At 44.1% G+C, this 22588-nt stretch overlaps 1 protein-coding gene across 1 annotated transcript; it reads left to right on the top strand.

Moving 5' to 3' along the window:
- The first annotated feature begins 566 nt into the window (after nt 1-566).
- GCM1 (glial cells missing transcription factor 1) lies at nt 567-22373 on the top strand. The gene is made up of 5 exons (XM_053600906.1): nt 567-763; nt 15384-15636; nt 17283-17395; nt 18961-19089; nt 21528-22373. The coding sequence occupies exons 1-5, from the start codon at nt 689-691 to the stop codon at nt 22263-22265; spliced, it is 1308 nt and encodes a 435-aa protein (XP_053456881.1). The 5' UTR covers nt 567-688; the 3' UTR covers nt 22266-22373.
- Nucleotides 22374-22588: the final 215 nt, after the last annotated feature.

The following is a 22588-nucleotide window of genomic DNA, read 5'->3' on the forward strand; positions in this document are numbered from 1 at the left end:
CCTGGCCAAAAAAACTTCAAAAAAAAAAAGAAACCCAGCTTCAGAGGAATTGAAAGTAAGCATATTAGTTGATGATACTTGAAGATAGACAATGCACACAGGATTTGCTGAGGAGACCAAAATTAATCTCTGTGGTAATTTGGATTTAAAAACAAATACTTCGAGATAGTCAGACGTGAGTTTCCCTCCTGTAACTTCAACCACTTATTAGCTGATTCATGAAGGTGTGTCTGTGGAAACAGCTCCAAGTCAGCTCTCCTCCTGCCCCAACACAGGTTTATGGAGTAAAAGACCTTAACCACTGGTTACAGGTGACAGTGATCCCTACTAAGGCCTTCACAGCCTGGATCTTGCAATGAGAATGCAATCCCAGGCAATGACCAGGTGCTTCTAATTCCTGATGGTCACACTTTATTTCAACAAGATTGCTAATGGCTTCTAAGTGTTGTTTTTTATTAATATGTTAGCCCTTGCAAAAACGTTAATGAAATACATTTTTCTGGCAAGTGAGTGTTGTTTTTTTAATCTCTTTAATGGTCACTGTTAATAAAAGTATTATTTTTTAGCCTCAGAAAACAGTTTCCTGGCCTAAGCTGCTGAAGTGGATAAAGAATCTTTGAGAGCAAAATTCATAAGCACTTCTGAGAGGAGTTGAATAGACCAAAACCTTGGGTGGCTTGACCTTATCATGGAACCTGATGATTTTGATTCTGAAGACAAAGACATGTTAAACTGGGATATTAATGATATGAAACTGCCACAGGTATGTACTCACTGTAAGAATCTGGCAGGGGCCGATGGGTTACACCTGTAATCCTAGCACTTCGGGAGCCAAACTGGAAAGATGGCTTGAGGCAGGAAGTTTAAGACCTGTCTGTGCAATATAGCAAGACTCTATTTCTACAAAAATAGAAAAATCAGACAGGCATGATGGCATGTACCTATAGTCCCAGCTACTTGGGAGGTTGAGGCAGGAAGACCACTTGAGATCCCAGAAGTTCAAGGTTACAATGAACTATGATCTTGCCACTGTATTTCAGCCTGGGTAACGGTGAGACCTAATTTTAAAAAAATACTTTCGGGCAGTGCCTGTGGCTCAGTCGGTAAGGCGCCGGCCCCATATACCGAGAGTGGTGGGTTCAAACCCGGCCCCGGCTGAACTGCAACCAAAAAAAATAACCGGGTGTTGGGGCAGGCGCCTGTAGTCCCAGCTACTCAGGAGGCTGAGGCAAGAGAATCGTTAAGCCCAGGAGTTGGAGGTTGCTGTGAGCTGTGTGAGGCCACGGCACTCTACCCAGGGCCATAAAGTGACACTCTGTCTCTACAAAAAAAAAATAAAATAAAAAAATAAAAAAATACTTTCAGCATTTGGCTATAAAGACTTGACTATTAATGTGTTAAGACCTACAAAGACCTTAGTAAGAGTCCCAGCTGGGTAAACTCCTTTTCTAGAGGTTTAGCTGGACATCTGACAAAGGAATTTTAAGAGATGATAAGACCTACAATTTGAGCTGTTCTTCACTTACCAGATTCCCCCAGCTATAGACTGAGTCAAAGAAAGTGCTATTTCCCTTTACTTTCAAAGATGGCTTGGCTCAGATAAAGTTCAGGATAATTTATCTGCTCGTAATTGACTCCTCATTATGCACAAGTTGCTTTATAACCATATTTGCTATCATAATGATTCTAACCCAAATCTGTGTCTAACTGGGATCCAAATGATAGTGACTTTGGTGGTATACTCTAGTACACTCTTCTAGAACTTTTATAAATTTCATACACATACTGGGTTGCTTTTCAAATATAAAGTAACTTTCTTTTCATGTTTTCTTTGCCTTCTTTGGCAATTGACTCGTTAATTCTTAATTTGATTGAAAGCATTAGTTGTTTAAAACTGATTTTTTGTGTGTGTGGATCATTCCTGATTCCCTTATCTTCCATTCTTGGCATTTAAGATGTTTTTACTAGAAGTTGTTTGAAAAATAACTAGGAAGGCTTAGGCTAGACACCAGCCAGTACCAAGTAATAAAAAAGTCAGTCTTCTTGATTCTGGGGAACAAGGAATTTGGATTATCCTATGCATGGGAGAAAGAATGGAGATCCACTGCCTTGATTTGTAAATATTTCAGATTTTTACTCAAAGGAAGAGTTTCTTTTTTTTTTTTTTTGGGCTGGGGCTGGGTTTGAACCCGCCACCTCTGGCATATGGGGCTGGCGCCCTACTCCTTTGAGCCACAGAGCCACAGGTGCCGCCCCGGAAAAGTTTCTTTTATTTCTCTTCATGCTTCTCCTTAAATTCACCTACATCCTCTGTCAGTAGGTCTTGGGAGAACTAGAAGCCAAAAAAATGGGCCTCGCTTCCCATGTAGTAATCCACAGCTGAATCATGCAAATATCCATTTTAGGAATTTGTGTTTCTAGTTGCTCTGAACTGGTATTGCAATTATTGTAAATGCCTTGAAGGAACTTTAACTGTTAATTAGTCTTGGATCAGGTACCTATATTTCTGCCTATTCCTAATTTCATTATTACAGCTCCTAGATAGAAACTAGACAGATACAAAATCAAGAGTTTAAAGACGGGTGGAGTGGCTCACACCTATAATCCTAGCACTCTGAGAGGCAGGAGGATCCCTTAAGGTCAAGAGTTTGAGACCAGCCTAAGCGAGAGTGAGACCCCATCTCTACTAAAAATAGAAAAATTAACCAGGTATTGTGATTGGGTGCCTGTAGTCTCAGCTACTCAGGAGGCTGAGGCAGGAGAATCACTTGAGTCCAGGAAACAGTTTGAGGTCGCTGTGAGCTAGGCTGATGCCAGGGCACTCTAGCCTGGAGCAACTGAGTGATATTCTGCCTCAAAAAAAAAAAAAAAAAAAAAAAAAGGAGTTGAAGTGAGCAGATACATGGAAGACTTTGCAATGTCACATTCTAGAACAGAGGTTTCCATAGAGTCTGAGAACTCCCTGAAATGGTGGGTGACACTGTATCTGTCTTAACATGCATTTTTCTGGGAGACAGGATCCATATCAGATCCATAAACAGGAGAGGAAGAACTACTTCCCTGTAGGAGAAACGAGGCTCATAAAAGTTCACGTTCCAACATGAATTTCCAAAAATGAAAGTATTTGCAGCTACCCAAGACATAAAACTGAGAAATTTACAAAAATATACCTTCGGTTTGGGAAACATATTATTTATAGTTCATAGATAAAGAACCAAGATTGTTTATAGAAATAGCTAAATGCCATTCCATTTATTAACTATACCAGGGAAAATGATTAAAAATGCAAATATCCCCGTTGATTCTGGAATCATATCAAAACCAGATGAGGTAAAAAATAAAAGGACTTGGAGTTCCAAACATATTAGATTTTATATTTCACGAGCACATCTGGAGACAGGGGTACACTATGAAAAGCTCAGGACTTGGAGACAAGAGGCCTGGATTTAAATTCTAGTTCTACTTCTTTATATTTACAGAGCCTTGGGGGCATCGTTTACCTTTTCTGAAACTTTTTTCCTCTTCTGAAAATGAGGGGAATGCACCAAATGATCTCCCATGTACCTCTTAGTTCTAATAGTCTAGGACTCCAGAAATGTCAGCCTCATGGCTGGCACGTACTAAACGATAAACGATGACCATGGAATTCCTTAACCAATATGGCTCCATTGCTCACGATCCGTGTGACTCTGGACAAATTGATTTTCGTAAGTCTCAGCTACCTCCTCTTGAGAAATAAAAACAGTAATTCCTCGCATACTCGGCCTCCGCCTCTAAGCTGTTTAGAGCAGAGCTCCCTCAGCGTGTTCCCAGAGTTCAATTTTAATAGATATTGTAAAGAAAGACAAGACTAGGTTCAACCAAGTTAAACGGATTTCTTCGCTGCAGAGTTGGGGACTTTCTCACCAGCCTGTGCTTTGGTGGCTCTCCTAAGAGGAAGTTGTGTTAGGCAGTGTTGTTCCAACTTATTTTTGACCTCTTTTTTCCTGGGGCCTCTTGGGGGACGGATATTCCTCAGATCACCTATTTGGGCATAAAGAAATACTGTTTAAAATGAAATGGCTTGTTATTATGGTAATTTTTCCCAACTTCATTCTCTGTCCCACCTACAGAAATAGTCTGTAGTTTATTTCTTATAATTTTATATTCTTACCAGAATTATTACTTCTGTAATATGTAGGCAAATTCCTTTTCCATTCAAACTCTCACATCCTTCAAGTTTCAAGATGGTTACCCAAATGCCAATTATATCTTCTGGTCTGAGAAACTCCACATCCCTTTAAATACCTCAGCCATACCAAGATTGATGGGTTAATTTTTTTACTTAATTCATTTTTTTTTTTTTGAGACAGAGTCTCAAGTTGTCACCTTGGGTAGAGTGCCGTAGCGTCACAGCTCACAGCAACCTCCAACTCTTGGGCTTAAGTGATTGTCTTGCCTCAGCCTCCCAAGCAGCTGGGACTACCGACACCTGCCACAACACCTGGCTATTTTTTGTTACAGTTGTCATTGTTGTTTTAGCTGGCTCAGGCTGGGTTCAAACCTGCCAGCCTCAGTATATGTGGCCGGCGCCGTACCCACTGAGCTACGGGCACCACCTTAATTTAAATTCATATTTTAGAAACAGGGTCTTGTTCTGTCACCTGAGCTGGAGTACAGTGGTGTGAGCAGCCTAGAACTCCTGGCCTCGTGAAATCCTCCTGCCTCAGCCTCCTGAGTAGCTGGTACTATAGGCATATGTCATCATGCCCAGCTCATTTTATTTTATTTTATTTTATTTTTATTTTTGTAGAGACAGAGTCTCACTTTATGGCCCTCGGGTAGAGTGCTGTGGCATCACACAGCTCACAGCAACCTCCAGCTCCTGGGCTTAAGCGATTCTCCTGCCTCAGCCTCCCGGGTAGCTGGGACTACAGGCGCCCGCCACAACGCCCAGCTATTTTTTGGTTGCAGTTCAGCCGGGGCCGGGTTTGAACCCGCCACCCTCGGTATATGGGGCCAGCGCCTTACCGACTGAGCCCCAGGCGCCGCCCGCCCAGCTCATTTTAAATGTTTTAGTAGAGATGGGGTCTTTCTGTATTGTCCAGGCTATTCTTGAATTCCTAGCCTCAAGTGATCCTCCTGCCTTGGCCTCCCAAAGTGCTAGGATTACAGATGTGAGCCCTGCACCTGGCCTTAGAGGTTAATTTTTTTTTTTTTTTCTTAGAGCCAGAGTCTCACTTTGTTGCCCTGGGTAGAGTGCCATGGCATCACAGCTCATAGCAACCTCTAACTCTTGGGCTTAGGCAATTCTCTTGCCTTAGCCTCCTGAGTAGCTGAGACTACAGGCGCCCGCCACAACGTCCGGCTATTTTTTTGTTGCAGTTTGGCCGGGGCCAGCTTTGAACCCGCCACCCTCGGTATATGGGGCCGGCGCCCTACCCACTGATCCACAGGCGCTGCCCTAGAGGTTAATTTTTGACAACAGTGAGCAGTGATGTCCTTGCTGCAACATCAGATTTTTTTTTTTTTTTTTTTTTGAGACAGAGCCTCAAGCTGTCACCCTGAGCAGAGTGCCATGGCATCACAGCTCACGGCAACCTCCAACTCCTGGGTTCAAGCGATTCTCCTTCCTCTGCCTCCCAAGTAGCTGGGACTACAGGCACCCCCCACAGCGCCGGGCTATTTTTGTTTGCAGTCGTCATTGTTGTTTGGCGGGCCCGGGCTGGATTCAAACCCGCCAGCTCAGGTGTATGTGGCTGGTGCCTTAGCCGCTTGAGCCACAGGTGCCGAGCCAACATCAGATATTTTTGAATAGCTGAAACATACCAGACACTGTAGCAGGCTCAAGGGATACCAGGGCCACTGAGCTGTGTGAATGTCCATGCAAATGCTCATGATCTGAGCAAGGGAGACAAGATCACTGCCCAAATGGAGAATCAATGCTATGTACAAAAATGCTAGAAGGGCTTGAAAGAGGGAGAGTATAACTCAGCCTGACTCTGGCCTGGGGAGCAAGGTAGTGACTCTGGCAAATGGCTTGGATGATCAAGGCCCTTGTAGGGCACCAGCATTGGGAGAGTCTTAGTTATGTATGCTTGAGGAAGTCGTGCACAGACATCCAGCAAGGATAGCTAGGGCACTATTGGCTGGCTGGCTGTTCGGAAACAGGCTATGCTAAGAAGAGTCGGTTATTTTATAGGTAGGAGGAAGCCATAGGGCTATTGAGTTGGAAAACATCATGATCAGATTCTAGGGCTTAGAAAGACCTTTCAATTTTCCACGCCCTCAGTAAATCTTTCTTCCCTGTGTTTGTTTTATGCACATTTCTTCCTTCTTTTAGTTGCCTATGTCTCTACAGATCTTCAAATTCCACTTGTTTCTGGACACTCCTCTACTTCCATTCCATTTCTCTCTAACACAATCCCTAGCGAGTCAGCCCAGAACTGCTGGCACTTGACTTATTCAAAATCATCACTGATAAAAGTCTGTTTGCTCCAGGCCAGCGTGATATGCCGGTTGTACTCTTCCTTCCTATTCCTCTTAAATTACATTTGCACTTGGAAAGTTCAAATATAATTACTTTAGGGTTGTTGGGTCCATGCAGCTAATGTCTAGTGCTTATTTAGTCTTACCTTCATTAAAAATGTGAATCGCATGGTCCCAGATAGTGTCACACTCCCATTTATACTGATGGTAATTCTTAACAAGAAAGCCTGGAATCTCTAAGAAATTTCTTTTCTTTGGTTGAAATTGGGAAATAAATTCAAGTTGTTTTTTTTTTTTTTTCTTCCTAAATAGCACTCTTTCACTAGAGAGCGATAGTACCCCTTTCACTGCATTTTAATACCGGCCAGTTTCTCTGAGTACAAGTTGTTCCAGTAGCAGGACAGCTGGCAAACACCCTGAATCATTTTGTTCTAAGCACTGAGCAGTCTTCAGATTAAGCCCACAGTCAAAGCCACACAAAGCCATTCACTTACACCATTGCAAGTTTAGGCACTTTTTTTTTTTTTGTAGAGAAAAAACATTGTCTAAAATAGAATAGTAGAGCTGATCTCAAGGGGGCCATAGGTCTGATTTGTTCATTCCTGGATTGTGATTTTAACAACATTTCCTTCGTCTCCGCAGAGGATGAGCCCAAAATTATGAACAAATGTGAATAATTGAGCTCTTCCTGTGAATTCATGTGGCCACATGTAATCAGAATGTGCCATTGGTAATAATCATGTGTCTTGGTGCTAGGGAGCTAAGAGGTCAACCAGATTCTAGAATTCTTGTCAATTATTATCTGACTGCATGATCCAGTCACATTGTCGTTGGTTTGATGGGGACTTCCATGACTTTGCCCTCTTTGCTTAGCATTCTTCTTGACCTTATTTGAACTTTCTGGGAATAGGTCTGTTTGTGTGGGATCTGAGGGTCCTGGGGTCTCCACTACTGGGGCCCGAATTATTCTGCTGCTCTGTGTTTCTGGTGTGGTGGGAATAGAACCATTAATCCCATCTATGGTAGCAGAGGCTCGCTACTGTGTGCTGCCCAGACAGTCCTTTGCTTGGCTATTGGAGTAAGAAAAGGAAGAGAAGGGAAATAGAAGAGGAAGGGAGGTGACAGAGTTTGAAAGCTGGGCTAGGCCAGGTGCAGTGGCTCATGCCTTTAATCCGAGCCCTCTGGAAGGCCAAGGCAGGTGGATTGCTTGAACTCACAAGTTTGAGACCAGCCTGAGCAAAGGCGAGACCTCGTCTCTACTAAAAATAGAAAAACTGAGGCAAGAAGATTGATTGAACTCAAGAGTTGGAGGTTGCTGTGAGCTATGACGCCACAGAACTCTACCCAGGGTGACAGCTGGAGACTTTGTCTCAAAAAAAAAAAAAAAATACAGAAAGCTGGACTAGCTTGGCTTGGCTTAGTGTGTTCAAAGCACAAATGGAACTTTGTCCTGAGTCTTGCTTCCTTGTTTAAGGCAGAAAATAGCAGGATTAGTCTGTGGAATAATTCTTGAGCAAACACAAAAACATCTTCTTGAATTGAATTTCTTTCTTTGATAATACTTGGCATTTGATTTCCTCTTGGCCCAGAAGACAGAAGTTCCTAAAAACTTGTATGTAAATCAAAATAAATGCTTGTGTATGTTTTTTCTGTTCTCCATAAATAACATCTAAATAACTAATTTTTTGTTACTTATATCCAGTTTGCTTAAAGGTGTATCTGTTACCCCTGCTCTAGTTGGAAACATTTATTTATAAGGAATTAATAAGCTATTTATATAATTAAAGAGAACCTGGAAGATAATTGCTTTATATGAGAACAGACTACATTTAAAATAAAAGTCAATTTCATAGGTTTGACACCTGTAGCTCAAGCAGCTAAGGCGCCAGCCACATACATCAGAGCTGGCGGGTTTGAATCCAGCCCGGGCCCGCCAAACAACAATAACAACTACAACCTAAAAATAGCCGGGGATTGTGGTGGGTGCCTGCAGTCCCAGTTACTTGGGAGACTGAGGCAAGGATTGCTTAAGCCCAGGAGTTGGAGGTTGCTGTGAGCTGTGACACCACAGCACTCTACCCAGGGTGACAGCTTGAGGCTGTCTCAAAAAAAAACCCAAAAAATCAATTTTATAAAATAATAACATGATAATATAGACATTTTTTGATACCTTATTTCACATATTTATTTATTAATTGTATATACTTAATCCTTCAGGTACACTTAAAAATTTCAAGTAGCTAGGCTGGGCGTGGTGGTTCACACCTGTAATCCTAGCCCTCTGGGAGGCCAAGGTGGGTGTATTGCTTGAGCTCAGGAGTTCGAGATCAACCTTAGCAACAGCAAAACCCCATCTCTACTAAAAATAGAAAAACTAGCTAGGCACTGTGGCAGGTGGCACCTGTAGTCCCAGCTACTCCTGAGGCTGAGGCAAGAGGATCGCTTGAACCTAAGAGTTTGAGGTACTGTGATCTGTACTGACGCCATGGCACTCTACTCGGAATGAAACTCTATCTCAAAAAAAAAAAGCTTCAAGTAATTAATTATAATTAAAGGATGATGATGACTGTGCTAGGATTGCTTAGTTACAAAGATTTTAGTGAGTTAAATCTCGTAGTATAAATGTGTACACAGAAGCATCAGAAATATCAATTAACTCCCCAATGATGTTACCCATAAGATTACAAAATATAAATTAGATTTACATGTAAGAAACCTTAGGAATATTCCCTTTCAATTATAAACTTCTTAACCAAGAGGAAAAACAAAGAGTTACTCATGAAAAGTTAGAAATTAAGATAAACAAAGGCTCTAAAAAGAAGAAAATATTCAATGGGGATTCATTCATCAAGATGAAGAAATGATAATACTTTCTTTTAAAATTTACCTCTCTGAGGCCTTAAACTTAAAAGGCTTTCAGAAATCACTGTCATCCATTTGATATGTGGTTCCCTTATATCATTGGAATCTGGGATCTGAAATTACACTAATTTCAATGTAAAAAGACATCAAAGATCGCACTAAAACTTCCAGGCAAAAAGACTGGGCATGAAATAATAACCCAGAGACTGGTGGGCCCCTGCAGTCCCAGGTACTTGGGAGGCTGAGGCAAAGGGATCACTTGTGCCCAAGAGTTTGAGGTTGCTGTGAGCTATGCTGCCATGGCACTCTACCAAGGGCAACAGAGTGAGACACTGTCTAAAAAATTGAAAAAAAAAAAAAAAAGAACCCACAGACTAGCTTGACATAAATACGTTTACCTGTAGTAATTTTTTTGGCCCATACACTGTTAAAATTATCACTGTATTATTATTATTATTTTTTTTTTTTTTTGGCCGGGGCTAGGTTTGAACCTGCCACCTCCGGCATATGGGACCGGCACCCTACTCCCTGAGCCACAGGCGCCGCCCTATCACTGTATTATTAACAGAACTAGAAAACTAGTGTAGCAATGCAAGGGCTATCAAAAAAGCCTTGGAAATGGTCAGGCGTGGTGGCTTACTCCTGTAACTCCAGCACTCTGGAAGGCCAAGGAGGAAGAATCACTTGAGTTCAGCCTGACCAAGAGTTAGAACTCGTCTATACTAAAAATAGAAAAATTAGCTGGGCATTGTGGTGGGCGCCTGTAGTCCCAGCTACTAGGGAAGCTGAGGCAGAAGGATGACTTGAACCCAAGAGTATGAGGTTGCTGTGCGCTAGGCTGATGCCAAGGACTCTGTCTTAAAAAAAGGAAAAAACAAGCTTAGAAAATTAGCCAGGGTGGGGCGGCGCCTGTGGCTCAGTAGGTAAGGTGCTGGCTCCATATACCGAGGGTGGCGGGTTCAAACCCAGCCCCGGCCAAACTGCAACCAAAAAATAGCCGGGCGTTGTGGTGGGCGCCTGTAGTCCCAGCTACTCGGGAGGCTGAGGCAAGAGAATCGCTTAAGCCCAGGAGTTGGAGGTTGCTGTGAGCTGTGTGAGGCCACGGCACTCTACTGAGGGCCATAAAGTGAAACTCTGTCTCTACAAAAAAAAAAAAGAAAAAGAAAATTAGCCAGGGTGGTGGTGCATGCCAGTAGTCCTAGCTCCTAGAACTGTGCTGTTTACTGGGCCTGTGAAAAGCCATTGCACTCCAACTTGGGCATCAGAGCATAACCCTGTCTCTGAAAAAAAAAAAAAAGAGCTTAGGAGGATGGTTGAGATCGTTTCTTCCTCTCAAAGCAGCGTCTTTGCTTTACTAGGAACATCTGAGACGCTCTCATGAATATATTCCTGTCCTCCTGGTTCACGGAATTTCTGGCACTGACCAGATTGAAGGGGCCATTCACCTTTGCAACATAAAAATTCCAACTTTTCTCTAAATCCACCTTGCCCTTTGTCTCTACTATCCTGACACCTGTGCTTTGTATTGCAATAATTCAAATTCACCAGTACTTTTTTATAGCCCAAGTAATTAGAGGGAAATATGCAGTTTAATGTTTTATTTATTTATTTATTTTTATTTTTTTATTTTTTTGCAGTTTTTGGCCGGGGATGGGTTTGAACCCTCCACCTCTGGCATATGGGGCTGGCGCCCTACTCCTTTGAGCCACAGGCGCCGCTCCAGTTTAATGTTTTAATCTGCATTTTTATTATTTCAAATTACAGTAGACCTTCCATAGTTGAACATTTCCCTACACTGACTACCTCCTTAAGTTGACCTAATTTTCATAGATCAGACACACACCACATGTATGCAGCTGTATAGTAGGCCCAGTTCCTTATGTTAACCAGTTTGTTATAGTCCCTTGGGTGGTCAATTTACAGAAGCTGTACATATAACATGCTTTGTTATGCTTTTTTTTAAGAGACTCACTTAGAGTCTCACTTTTATCGCCCTCAATAGAGTGCAATGGCATCACAGCTCACAGCAACCTCCAACTCCTGGGCTTAGGTGATTCTCTTGCTCAGCCTCCCGAGTAGCTGGGACTACAGGCACCTGCCACAATGCTGAGCTATTTTTTGTTGCAGTTTGGCTGGGGCTGGGTTCGAACCTGCCACCCTCAGTATATGGGGCCAGTGCTCTACTCACTGAGCCACAGGCGCTGCCCTTTATTATGCTTTCTATGGGATTTCTGTGACAGAAAACAGAGCATAGTTTGGGGCTTTGGGTCAGAAGAAAGAAGAAACCCAGGCATGGTGATAGGTGCCTATAATTGCAGCTACTCAGATCTCTTGAGCAGGAGTTCCAGGCCAGCATGGGCAACATCGAGAGACCTTGTCTGTTTTTAAAAAAGGAAGAGGTGAGAAGGTGGGTGCAGAGAGCAGGAGGGGTGAAGGCATTGGAATCTTATCCAGCCCAGAATTACCAGGGAATCAGGGAAGTAAGGGAAAAACTGGGGAAAAGCAGATGGTCCAATCAGCATCATGGCCTGATGCTGCCTCCTTCCAGGAAACTCTAGTGTAGCTGCCTAATGGACCAAGAGGGATGTGTCCAAGTGCCACCCCACTGGATTTTCTCCCATCCACCTTCCCATGTTACAGTTGTTATAACACAGCACTTGAAGGGTCGAAGGCAGCCATTGTCATTGCTCTGAGAGGAAGGGTCATGGTACAACAGATATACCAAGTAAACTTGTGTTCTTAGTTATTTTTGAAATCTTTATTTATTTAACTCTTTTGGGGGGACAGAGTCTTACTTTGTTGCCTTGGGCAGAGGGCTGTGATATCATAGCTTACAGCAACCTCGAACTCTGAGCAATTCTCTTCCCTTAGCCTCCCAAGTAGCTGGGACGATAGATATGTGCCACTACACCTGGCTATTTTTTCTATATTTAGTAGAGACAGGATCTTGCTCTTGCTAAGGCTGGTCTCTAACTCCTGAGCTCAATGAATGGATCCACCCACCCTGGTCTCCCGGAGTGCGAAGATTACAGGTGTGAGCCACTACACCCAGCCCCAATTAAACTTTTGCTTTATGGGGGCATGGATGCTTGTCTTACATTCCTCTTGGCAGGGTTTAAAGTGGCTGAGTGTGTGTGGCTCCAGATCTTGTAGCACCATAGCTACCATGAAGGTGGAGCCAGGCTCTGTTTGAGGTGCTTTGTGTATATTATTTTGTCCAATCCTCAAAACAGTCCTGTGAGGTAATTCTGTTACCTCCATTTTACAGAGCAGGAGACAGAGGCAATTTAAAGGAAAGGATCCTCTTAGAACTCATACCCAGTCAATATGTCCCCACAGTCCACACTCATGGCCAGGAGTCTCAAACCTTTTGTGAAGAGCCAGGTAGTAAATATTTTAGGCTCCATGAAACATACGGTCTTTGCCACTACTATTCAACTGTGCTGTGGTGGTATAAAAGCATCCATAGACAACACTTAAATGAATGACCATAGATAGCGATGTTTCGATAAAACTTTATTTACAAAAACAGGCAGGGGGCTGGATTTGGCCCACTGTCCCTAGTTTGCAGACCATAGCTCTTAACCACTGAAGTGTCTTCCTCACATGTACATAAAACCTCTCATTTGTATTTCCTCAGACTGTCCCACTCCCTGTGACATTCCATTCAAACAAATGTCATGACGTGGGACTGAAGTTTACAATGCATCTGTTCTTCACAGCACTTTCGTGAGGCAGGCTTTATCAATGTCCCCATTTTAGAGAGAACAAAAATGAGACTTCAGAGACAGTCACTTGCCCAGAGTCTCATGTTACAAAGTTCTTTGACACATTCTAAACTTGAAGTCTAATTCAATGCCTATCCATTCCGACACTGATGTTTACTTCTTTCCTTCTAAAATTTGTCCGTCTTTTTTCATACTCTATGCTGTGCTTTCTTTTTGGGAAAACAAAGGAGAGGCACCTTAATCCCTCCTTCTGGATCTTCTAGAGTTTTCTATTTTAAGCTTCTAGAATCTTCTAGGTGAAAAATTTTCTCATACCATGCCAGCCATCTGTGATGGGCACAGCCTAAGCCTGACCACTTAGATTGCCTGATTATCTCGTTCTAGGAACCAGGCAGGGCCTGTCACATGTTGTCTCTGTGCACTAGTGTGAGGCCCAGGAACCACAGCATCCGGGACTAACAGTTACAGCTCACAGCACACTAGGGGCTGTGCTAGAAATGCTACATATATTATCACATTTAATCTTCAGAACAGCTCTTGAAGTAGTCAAGTCTCACCTCTATTTTATAGATACAGAAATAGCACAGAAATTGAAATAACTTACGCTATGAGAATTGAGGGTGCCGCATTACTGACCTATTATTAGTAGTAGTAGTATTGAGACAGAGCCTCTGTTGCCCTGGGTAGAGTGCTGTGGTGTGGTCATAACTCACAGCAACCTCCAACTCCTGGGTTCAAGTGATTCTCTTGCCTCAGCCTCCAGAGTAGCTGGGATTACAGGTGCCCACAATAACGCCCAGCTATTTTTAGAGATGGAGTCTAGCTCTTGCTCAGTCTGGTCTTGGATTCCTGAATTCAGGTGATCCACCCACCTAGGCCTTCCAGAGTGCTAGGATCATAGGTTTAAGTCACCATGTCCAGCCTATCATTATTTTATCACAGTCAAAAATACAACATAAAATTTACCATCTTAATTGTGTTTTTTTTTTTGTTTTTGAGACAGAGTCTCACTACATCGTCCTCCGTAGATTGCTGTGGCGTCATAGCTCACAGCAACCTCAAATTTTTGGGCTTAAGCGATTCTATTGCCTCAGCTTCCCAAGTAGCTGGGACTACAGATGCCCAGCTATTTGTTGTTTTGTTGTTGTGGTGGTGGTGGTGGTTGTTTAGCAGGCCCAGGCTGGGTTCAAACCTACCAGCCCGGGTGCATGTGTCTGATGCCCTAACCACTGAGCAATGGGTGTGAGTCCATCTTAACCATTTTTTTTTTTTTTGAGACAGAATCTCACTATGTCACCCTCGGTAGAGTGCTGTAGCATCACAGCTCACAGCAACCTCAAATTCTTAGACTTAAGCTATTCTCCTGCCTCAGCCTCCCAAGTAGCTGGGACTACAGGTGCCCCCCATGATGCCTGGCTATTTTTTGTTGCAGTTGTCATTGTTGTTTAGCTGGCCCCGGGCTAGGTTTGAACCCACCAGCCTCGGTGTATGTAGCTGACCCCGTAACCAATGCACTACAGGTGCCGAGCCCATCTTACCCTTTATTCAGTCTGCAGCACAGTGGTGGTGACTATATGCACACTGTTGAGCAACAGATCTCCAGAACCTTTTCATTTCACAAACTAACATTTTGTCCTTTGAACAAATTGCCATTGTCTTTTACCTTTTAAAGAAGGGTTTACTGAGACGTTTATTGCCCTGGGGAAATAGCGCAGTCTTGGACAAGAACCCAGAAGCCTCCTCACAATAAGCTCTTCCTTCCTCCTCTGCCACATTTGCGGCATATGAACATGGGGGTGGAGAAGAAGGAAGGTCCCCGAGAAGGAAATGTCCCTCGGACCTCTCTGAACCAGGGCTCGCCACTGTTTCCATTGCTATCTCTGGTGACTCTGCGTGAATCCACAGGATTCCCAGGAAAGTGACTGCAGTGTGGCACAAGCCATCATATCACCATTACATCACGATGTTTTCCATGGTTATTGTATAAGAGCATAGAGTTAGTTCATCTTCAGAAATTCTGACTGAGAAATAGTCGTTACTTTCATCCCAGAGGGCTGGAGAAAACCTCGACTGGTAGAACTCGGAGAGGCTAGGACTAACTTTGGTCCACTGACCAAAGGCCTGGTAGACACAGCAGGGACTTTGCCACTGCGGTGCTGGGCTTGCAGACCCCTCCGGCAGAATTAAATTTGGGTAGGTCTCTGCCAAAGGTCTCTCGCCCGTCTCTTGAGTTGCCATAACACCATATTCGCCCGCTGACTCCCCCGCGATTGCCAGCTGGGTTTCTGGCTTCAACTGTAACAGTGTTCTCTGTGTTTTGGTCAGAACGTGAAAAAGACCGACGTGTTCCAGGAGTGGCCTGATTCCTACGCGAAGCACGTGTACAGCTCGGAGGACAAGAACGCGCAGCGCCACCTGAGCAGCTGGGCCATGCGCAACACCAACAATCACAACTCCCGCATCCTCAAGAAGTCCTGCTTGGGCGTGGTGGTGTGCGGCCTCGACTGCGCCACGCAGGAGGGGCGCAAGATCTACCTGAGACCCGCCATCTGCGACAAAGCCCGGCAGAAGCAGCAGCGTGAGTGGGGGAGGGGAGCGGTGACACTGGCAAGGAAGCTGGTATCCATTGGAGGCCCCTGCCCTGGTGGGCCACGACATCCCAGCACATCCCAAGGGCTCAACTCTCACCCCCAAGTGTAGTGGAGACCAAGGCTGTTCTGACATTGGAAACCAGCCAACCAGATGCTCTGTGTCCCAGGATCTGCCCCACAGGCCTGCCTTGCTTGGACCACCACTATCAAGGCTGCTCCTGGCCGGCACGGTGGCTCACGCATGTAATCCTACCATTTTGGGAGGCTGAGATTGGTGGATTGCTTAGCTCAAGTTTGAGACCAACCTGAGCAAGCGGAAGACCCTATCTCTACTAAAGATAGAGAACTGAGGAGAGTTTGAGGTTGCTGTGAACTATGATGATGCCATGGCACACTACCCAGGGTAACAGAGTGAGACTCTGTCTCAAAAAAAAAAAAAAAAAAAATTTTTTTTAATAAAGTCCAATAAAATAAGACCCAATAAATTTCAAAAAGAAAAAAGCTTCTGGGCGGCGCCTGTGGCTCAAAGGGGTAGGGCGCAGGCCCCATATGCTGGAGGTGGCGGGTTCAAACCCAGCCCCAGCCAAAAACTGCAAAAACAAACAAACAAAAAAAAGCTTCTTCCTTGGGCTAAGGCCCTTGATTCAAGGCCCCTACTGAAAAGAAGATATTAAGGAATAATATTAATTCATCAGTCACTCATATTTAAGGGAACTTATTTTATCAGACTTGTCACCTGGACTCTTGGGAAATGGGTTGTTAAGTGGTGTCCATGCGTGTGTTCATCTGGAATGGCCACCGTGAGACTAAAGGGGAGGTGAGACTTGGTTCTGTCCATAAAGGTTTACAGAAACAAACGAACAACAACAACAAAAAAAAACCTGCTCTAGGGCAGGACCTGATACCAGTCATTTACACCTTAGTGAAAATTTCAAAGCTGTGTTCTCTTCCATGTGGCTTTGCCCCTTGATCCTTAGTTCTAATGTGAAATGAAAGAATTTTTTTTTTTTTTACTCTCTATACAGAATTTCAAGTATCAGTAAATAAGTAGGGAGAGGCTTCTGCTCAGATCTCTTCCCTGACCTGTGAAATGTCCCATTTCACAGGCTACTACTTACTCTCTCCATGTGTGAGACTGATCTGGGCATTATGGTGGTCAGGCCTCCCAGAGTCAGAGATAACCCCAGTGGATGGAAGTCCCTAAAATTGCCCAGGCTTATTTTCTGCCATTCCAGAGTTAGGGCTGAAATTCTCAGGGTTGGTTTGGTGCTTTGTAGCTCAAGCAGCTAAGGCGCCAGCCACATACACTGGAGCTGGCAGGTTCGAATCCAGTCCAGGCCTGCCAAACAACAATGACAGCTACAACCAAAAAAAAAAAAAAAAAAGCCAGGTGTTGTGACAGGTGCCTGTAATCCCAGCTACTTGGGAGGCTGAGGCAAGAGAATTGCTTAAGCCCAGGAGTTGGAGGTTGCTGTGAGCTGTGATGCCATGGCACTCTACCCAGGGTGGCAGCTTAAGGCTCTGTCTCAAAAAAAAAAAAAAAGAAAGAAAGAAATTGTCAGAGTTGTACTGACTCCAGAGTGAACCAGCATGGCTCAGTCACAGAGGGTCATTTTCCTTTGTTCTCTTGCAGGGAAACGCTGTCCTAACTGTGATGGACCCCTGAAGCTAATTCCTTGCCGAGGCCATGGGGGTTTCCCAGTCACCAACTTTTGGAGGCACGATGGACACTTTATATTTTTCCAGGTTGGATTTGAGTTATGTGATTGTGTTTCTCTCTCTCTTTTTTCTTTCTTCTTTCTCTCTCTTTCTTCTCTCTCTCCTTTTGTTCTTTTTTCCTCCTTCTTTCTCTCTTTTGTTCTCTTTTTCTGTCTTTTCATTTCTCTTTTTTTCTTTTCTTTTATTTTTTGAGACCAGAGTCTTACTCTGTCACTCTGTGTAGAGTGCTGTGGCATCATCACAGCTGACAACAACCTCAAACACCTAGGCTCAAGGGATTTTCATGCCTCCGCCTCCCAAGTAGCTGGGAACACAGGTGCACTCCATTGTACCTGGCTAACATTTCTGTTTTTAGTGGAAATGGGGTCTTGCTCTTGCTCAGCCTGGTCTCAGATTCCTGAGCTCAAGCAGTCCTCCAGCCTGGGCCTCCCAGAGTGCTGGGATTATAGGCATGAGCCACTGCACCCTGCCCTGTTTCTCCTTAAGATGACATACGTTTACAGTTTCCTTACAGAGGTGTTTCATCAGAGGCTAGAGGTACATGGGTGAATTAGATCGGACACCAACCTTGCGAGCCCACACTCTGGGAGAGGAAATGCCTGTACCCCCCTGTCATGTGGGGTTTGAATGTGTGGAGGGGACCGGCTCATTCTGTCTCCCATGCCTCCTGCTCCTCAGGAGAAATAACAGTTAATCTGATTACACGCCACTGAGCCAGGAGTTTGAATACCAGCTCTAAAAACCTGGACCAGTTACTTCATTCTCCTAAGCCCCAGTTTTCTATAAAATGTGTAAGAATTACCCTGTTTCCCCAAAAACAAGACAGTGTCTTATTTTAAGGTGTGCTCCCAAAGATGCGCTAGGTCTTATTTTCAGGTGACATCTTATCTTTCCTGTAAGTAGGTCTTATTTTCGGAGGATGTCTTATTTTCAGGAAAACAGGGTACTAATGAGGCAGTGGTATAAACAGTGTTGAAAGACGGACGCTGTCTCAGACTTCCTGCGTTTGAATCAGTGGAGGGCTGGAAAACCAGCTCTCCAGAAAGAAACTTCCTGATTTGTAGCATTTGCCAATTTCTGTGATCGATTCCCTTCCCACCATGGCTGATTCCAAGCTACCTGCCCTTTTTGACAATCAGCTCACAAAATTCCTGAATGCTTAACAATTGGTTTCAGCATTGTTGGCGCCAGGTAGGGGAATCCAGACCCTTCCCTCTTAGGGAGGTAATCCAGGTGTTGTTTTCCATGCCTCAGCTTCCTGTTCTGTAAACTGGATGTGACAATAATGGTATGTTTCATGGGTTGTGCTGAAGATGAAATGAGATCGGGCACCCAGGGTGCTTATCGGTTCCTGCTCAGACCCAGGAAGCATTGAGCAGGTGTTACTTACCACTGTGAACACGGTGTTGCTGGCTGGGTGAGAGGCTCCACAGAGCCGGGAGCTTCTTCCAAGGTTCACCCAGTCTCACTGTCATAGGCCTCTCCTGCACCCCAGTCCTATGGCCGGACACCGAGTGAAAACTGACACACTGTAAAGTGCAATCTAGTCATTTATTATATCACTTCTTTTTTATTCCCGTGTCTCCTTTAAGTCAAAGGGGGAACACGATCACCCAAAACCAGAAACCAAGCTGGAATCCGAGGCAAGAAGAGCTATGAAGAAAGCACATGCGGCATCATCCTCCGTCGCCCCAAACCTGAAAGAGAGCCCGAAGAAAAAGGTACTTTTCATCTTTTATGTTCAAAACATACAGCAGCTTGCCACCTCTATGGTGGAGGGGGTAGCTTTCTCTGGTCTGCTGACAAATGAAAGCCACGGATCACAGACTATATCCACCAACAAAACTGCATCTGAAGTTTGTTTTTTGAGATGGAGTCTCACCTCTGTCGCCCTAGTTAGCGTGCTGTGGTGTCATCATAGCTCCAGCAACCTCAAACTCTTGGGGTCAAGAAATCCTCCTGCTTCAGCTTCCTGAGTATCTGGGATTACAGGCACCTGCCACCATGCCCAGCTAGTTTTTCTATTTTTAGTAGAGATGGGATCTCTCTCTTTCTCAGGCTGTTCTCGAACTCTCGAGCTCATGCAATCCTCCCGCCCAGCCTTCCAGAGTGCTAGGATCACAGGTGTGAGCAACTGTGCCCAGCCTGTCTAAGGCGTTACTCTTAATCTCTACCATCCTATGTCATGCTCTCACCAATAAATTCCATGCACTTGTAGAATCATCCTCCTTGTAACAGTTAAAAAGAGAAGCTTGAATTAGTACTTAAATTGTATTTGGCATTCTATGTTTCAGGTCTAAGAGAACCAAAATTAACTGAAATATAAGCCTCATGCTTTTTTTTCCCCTTAAAATTTTCTATATATCCCCCAGATTGTTTTCTTAGCACACTCAATCAAGATGAAATAAGCAAGCAGTTTCTGAAAATGATGACCATCCCAGGGTGGTGGTGGTCGAGTGGAGGCTACTCCCTGTAGATAAACAGGGATGTGAAGCCCATTGCTTTGTGGGTAGCATATCAAAGGTTTGTGGGTTTGTAGGGTTAACAGTGGTAGTAATCCCTATACTTTTCCACTGTTTAAAGAGCTACATTTCTTTTTAGGAGAACAGAGATGGAGCTGGTCCATCCCTGGAGGCTCTAAATGTATCTTACAAAAATAAAAAATAAATGTGTAGACCAGGCACAGTGGCTTCTACCTGCAATCCCAGCTATTTGAGAGGCTGAGGCAGGAGGATTTCTTGAGCCAGGAATTCAAGTCTTCAGTGAGCTATGTTGACACCACTATACTCCAGCCTCGGTGACAGAGCAAGACCTCATCTCAAAAAAATAAAATAAAATAAAAATTGTAATTTGAGTCTGTTGTAGGGAAATGTGAGCCCCCAAACCCAAATGGCTGTTCCTCATCCTTTTTCCCAGCCATGAGACAAATCCAAGGGGATTTCCCTCCCATCCACTCTACCTGGTTACTGCCCTTTCTCTCCACCTTTTAAAATTGTCCTCTTATTAGCTGATAGTTTAATGTAAATAATAACAGAATTTAGGCCTGTAGCTCAAGCGGCTAAGGCACCAGCCACATACACCAGAGCTGGCGGGTTCGAATCCAGCCTGGGCCTGCCAAACAACAATGACAACTACAACTGAAAAATAGTCAGGTGTCGTGGTGGGCGCCTGTAGTCCCAGCTACTTGGGAGGCTGAGGTAAGAGAATTGCTTAAGCCCAGGAGTTGGAGGTTGCTGTGAGCTGTGACGCCATGGCACTCTACCCAGGGTGACAGCTTGAGGCTCTGTCTCAGAGGAAAAAAGAACATAATTTAATTCTCAACCAGATCCTTTCCTATGATTAGAGAACAATATGTTCTTGTAACAATAAACTTACCACTACATGCTCTGGAGATCCCATCCATGGTTCAATAAAATTCTTTTTTTTTTTTGGAGACAGTTTCACTTCATCGCCTCTGGTGAGTGCTGTAGCGTCACACCTCACAGCAACCTCAAACTCTTGGGCTCAAGCAATTCACTTGCTTCAGCCTCCCAAGTAGCTGGGACTACAGGTGCCCGCCACAACACCTGGCTATTTTTTAGAGACAGGGGTCTTGCTCTAGCTCAAGTTGGTCTCAAACTTGTGAGCTCAAGCAATCCACCCACCTCAGCCTCCCAAAACAAAATTCTTGGGAGTCCAAAGAAAAGTCTTTTGAGGAGAAAACAAACAAACAATAATCCTGGTCTCTTCAGACTCCAACCAGAAAGTCAAAAAGGAAATAATGAGAGAGCCCTGAGCGTTGTATTGAGGATGATATAAATCTCTGAAGCAGTAGTTTGATTTTCCTAAACTAGCTCCTTACTTCTAAGTTTCTTGAAAAGGTAGTCAAGCCTAGTGAGATGTGTGTTTTGAATGTGAAACATCTTAAACACGTTCATATCTCCATAGCATGAGGGAAAATCTCTTATTGGTCAGTAAGCTTTAAGATGGAAATAGAGGCTGCTTTTGCCTCTTGTGTTATCTGCAGTAAAGCTGCTCTGTGTTTGCACTTCTTTGCACTTCAAGCATGTAAGGAATGAGGAAGATCTGCAGGGACTTGTACAGAATAACTCACGGGTGCCTAGGGTGGTGGTGTGATTTGCTTAACTTATTAACGCGGATATTTCGTTTCCCTTTCTAGTCTCTTCCAGGTGAGACACAAAGCCAGAGCAGTTTACCTTTAACTTGGTCTTTCCAGGAAGGCAGCCAATTGCCTGGTAGTTATAGTGGACATTTAATAGCTAACGCCCCCCAGCCGAAGTCACGGAATGATTGCTTATCCTTCTCCAAGAGTTATGGCTTGGGGGGAACCACCGACATGGCTGACCACACTTCCAGGTTGGACCCCACTAAGCTCTATGAGAAATGCAAATTGGCTGATGGTAGGGCCTACAGCGGAGACCTGCTTCAGCCCTCTGCCTCCAGAGCCTACTCGGAGTACAACCATCTGCAGACATGGAATAAAAATGCTGCTCTGGGGAAAAATTCTCTTACTGAAAACTGCTATCCCAATTATTCTTTTCCTCTGACCAGCTGGCCTTGCAACTTCGCTCCTTCCCAGAACTCTCCAGAACCGTTTTTCCAGCAGATTCCATTGGAACCACCTACAGCCAAAACTGGCTGTCACCCACTATGGCCTAATCCAGGGGGTAATTTTTATGATGAGAAGGTGCACATGGATTTTAACAGCTACATCCAATCCCCTCCGTACCACACACCTCAAGAAGACCCCTTTCTCCTCACCTGCACCTCTCAAACCCACCAGCAGTATTCACTGCCCAGCAAGAGCAGCAAGTGGGATTTTGAGGAAGACATGTCGTGCATGGGTTTGGATCACGGCAACAGCGAAATGCTCCTAAATCTCTGTCCCTTAAGGTGACTCAAATCTATCACAACTCCCCCACTAAGGAAAAAAAAAAAAAAGCTGTTTGGGGAAATGACTGGAAGAATTTCCTTGGAAACTGTTTTCTTTCTTTTTTAAAAATTTATATCATTTTATTTTTGTGTACATATTTGCTTCAAATCAGTGACTTTCTAGGCCAGGTTCAGGTAATTGAAGGACTGAAGGACCCTCCTAAGGAGTTTATATTGTCTAGATCTGAGGTATACTGCAAACACATTCTGGAGTAAAATGGGAAGGGGAACATCTTTATAAAGACAGGCTTAGAAATTCTAATCTAATAAGTCGTTTCTTTTCTCTTA

The sequence above is a fragment of the Nycticebus coucang genome, chromosome 9 (assembly GCF_027406575.1).
Source record: "Nycticebus coucang isolate mNycCou1 chromosome 9, mNycCou1.pri, whole genome shotgun sequence".
In the NCBI taxonomy this organism is placed as follows: Eukaryota; Metazoa; Chordata; class Mammalia; order Primates; family Lorisidae; genus Nycticebus; species Nycticebus coucang.

Bases quoted from the DNA above. Each gene is read 5' to 3' on its own strand.
- GCM1 (XM_053600906.1), top strand. From the start codon at position 689: ATGGAACCTGATGATTTTGATTCTGAAGACAAAGACATGTTAAACTGG. The intron at 17,396-18,960 runs GTTGGATTTGAG...GTCTCCTTTAAG, and splicing joins GACACTTTATATTTTTCCAG to TCAAAGGGGGAACACGATCA. The intron at 19,090-21,527 runs GTACTTTTCATC...TTCCCTTTCTAG, and splicing joins AAGAGAGCCCGAAGAAAAAG to TCTCTTCCAGGTGAGACACA.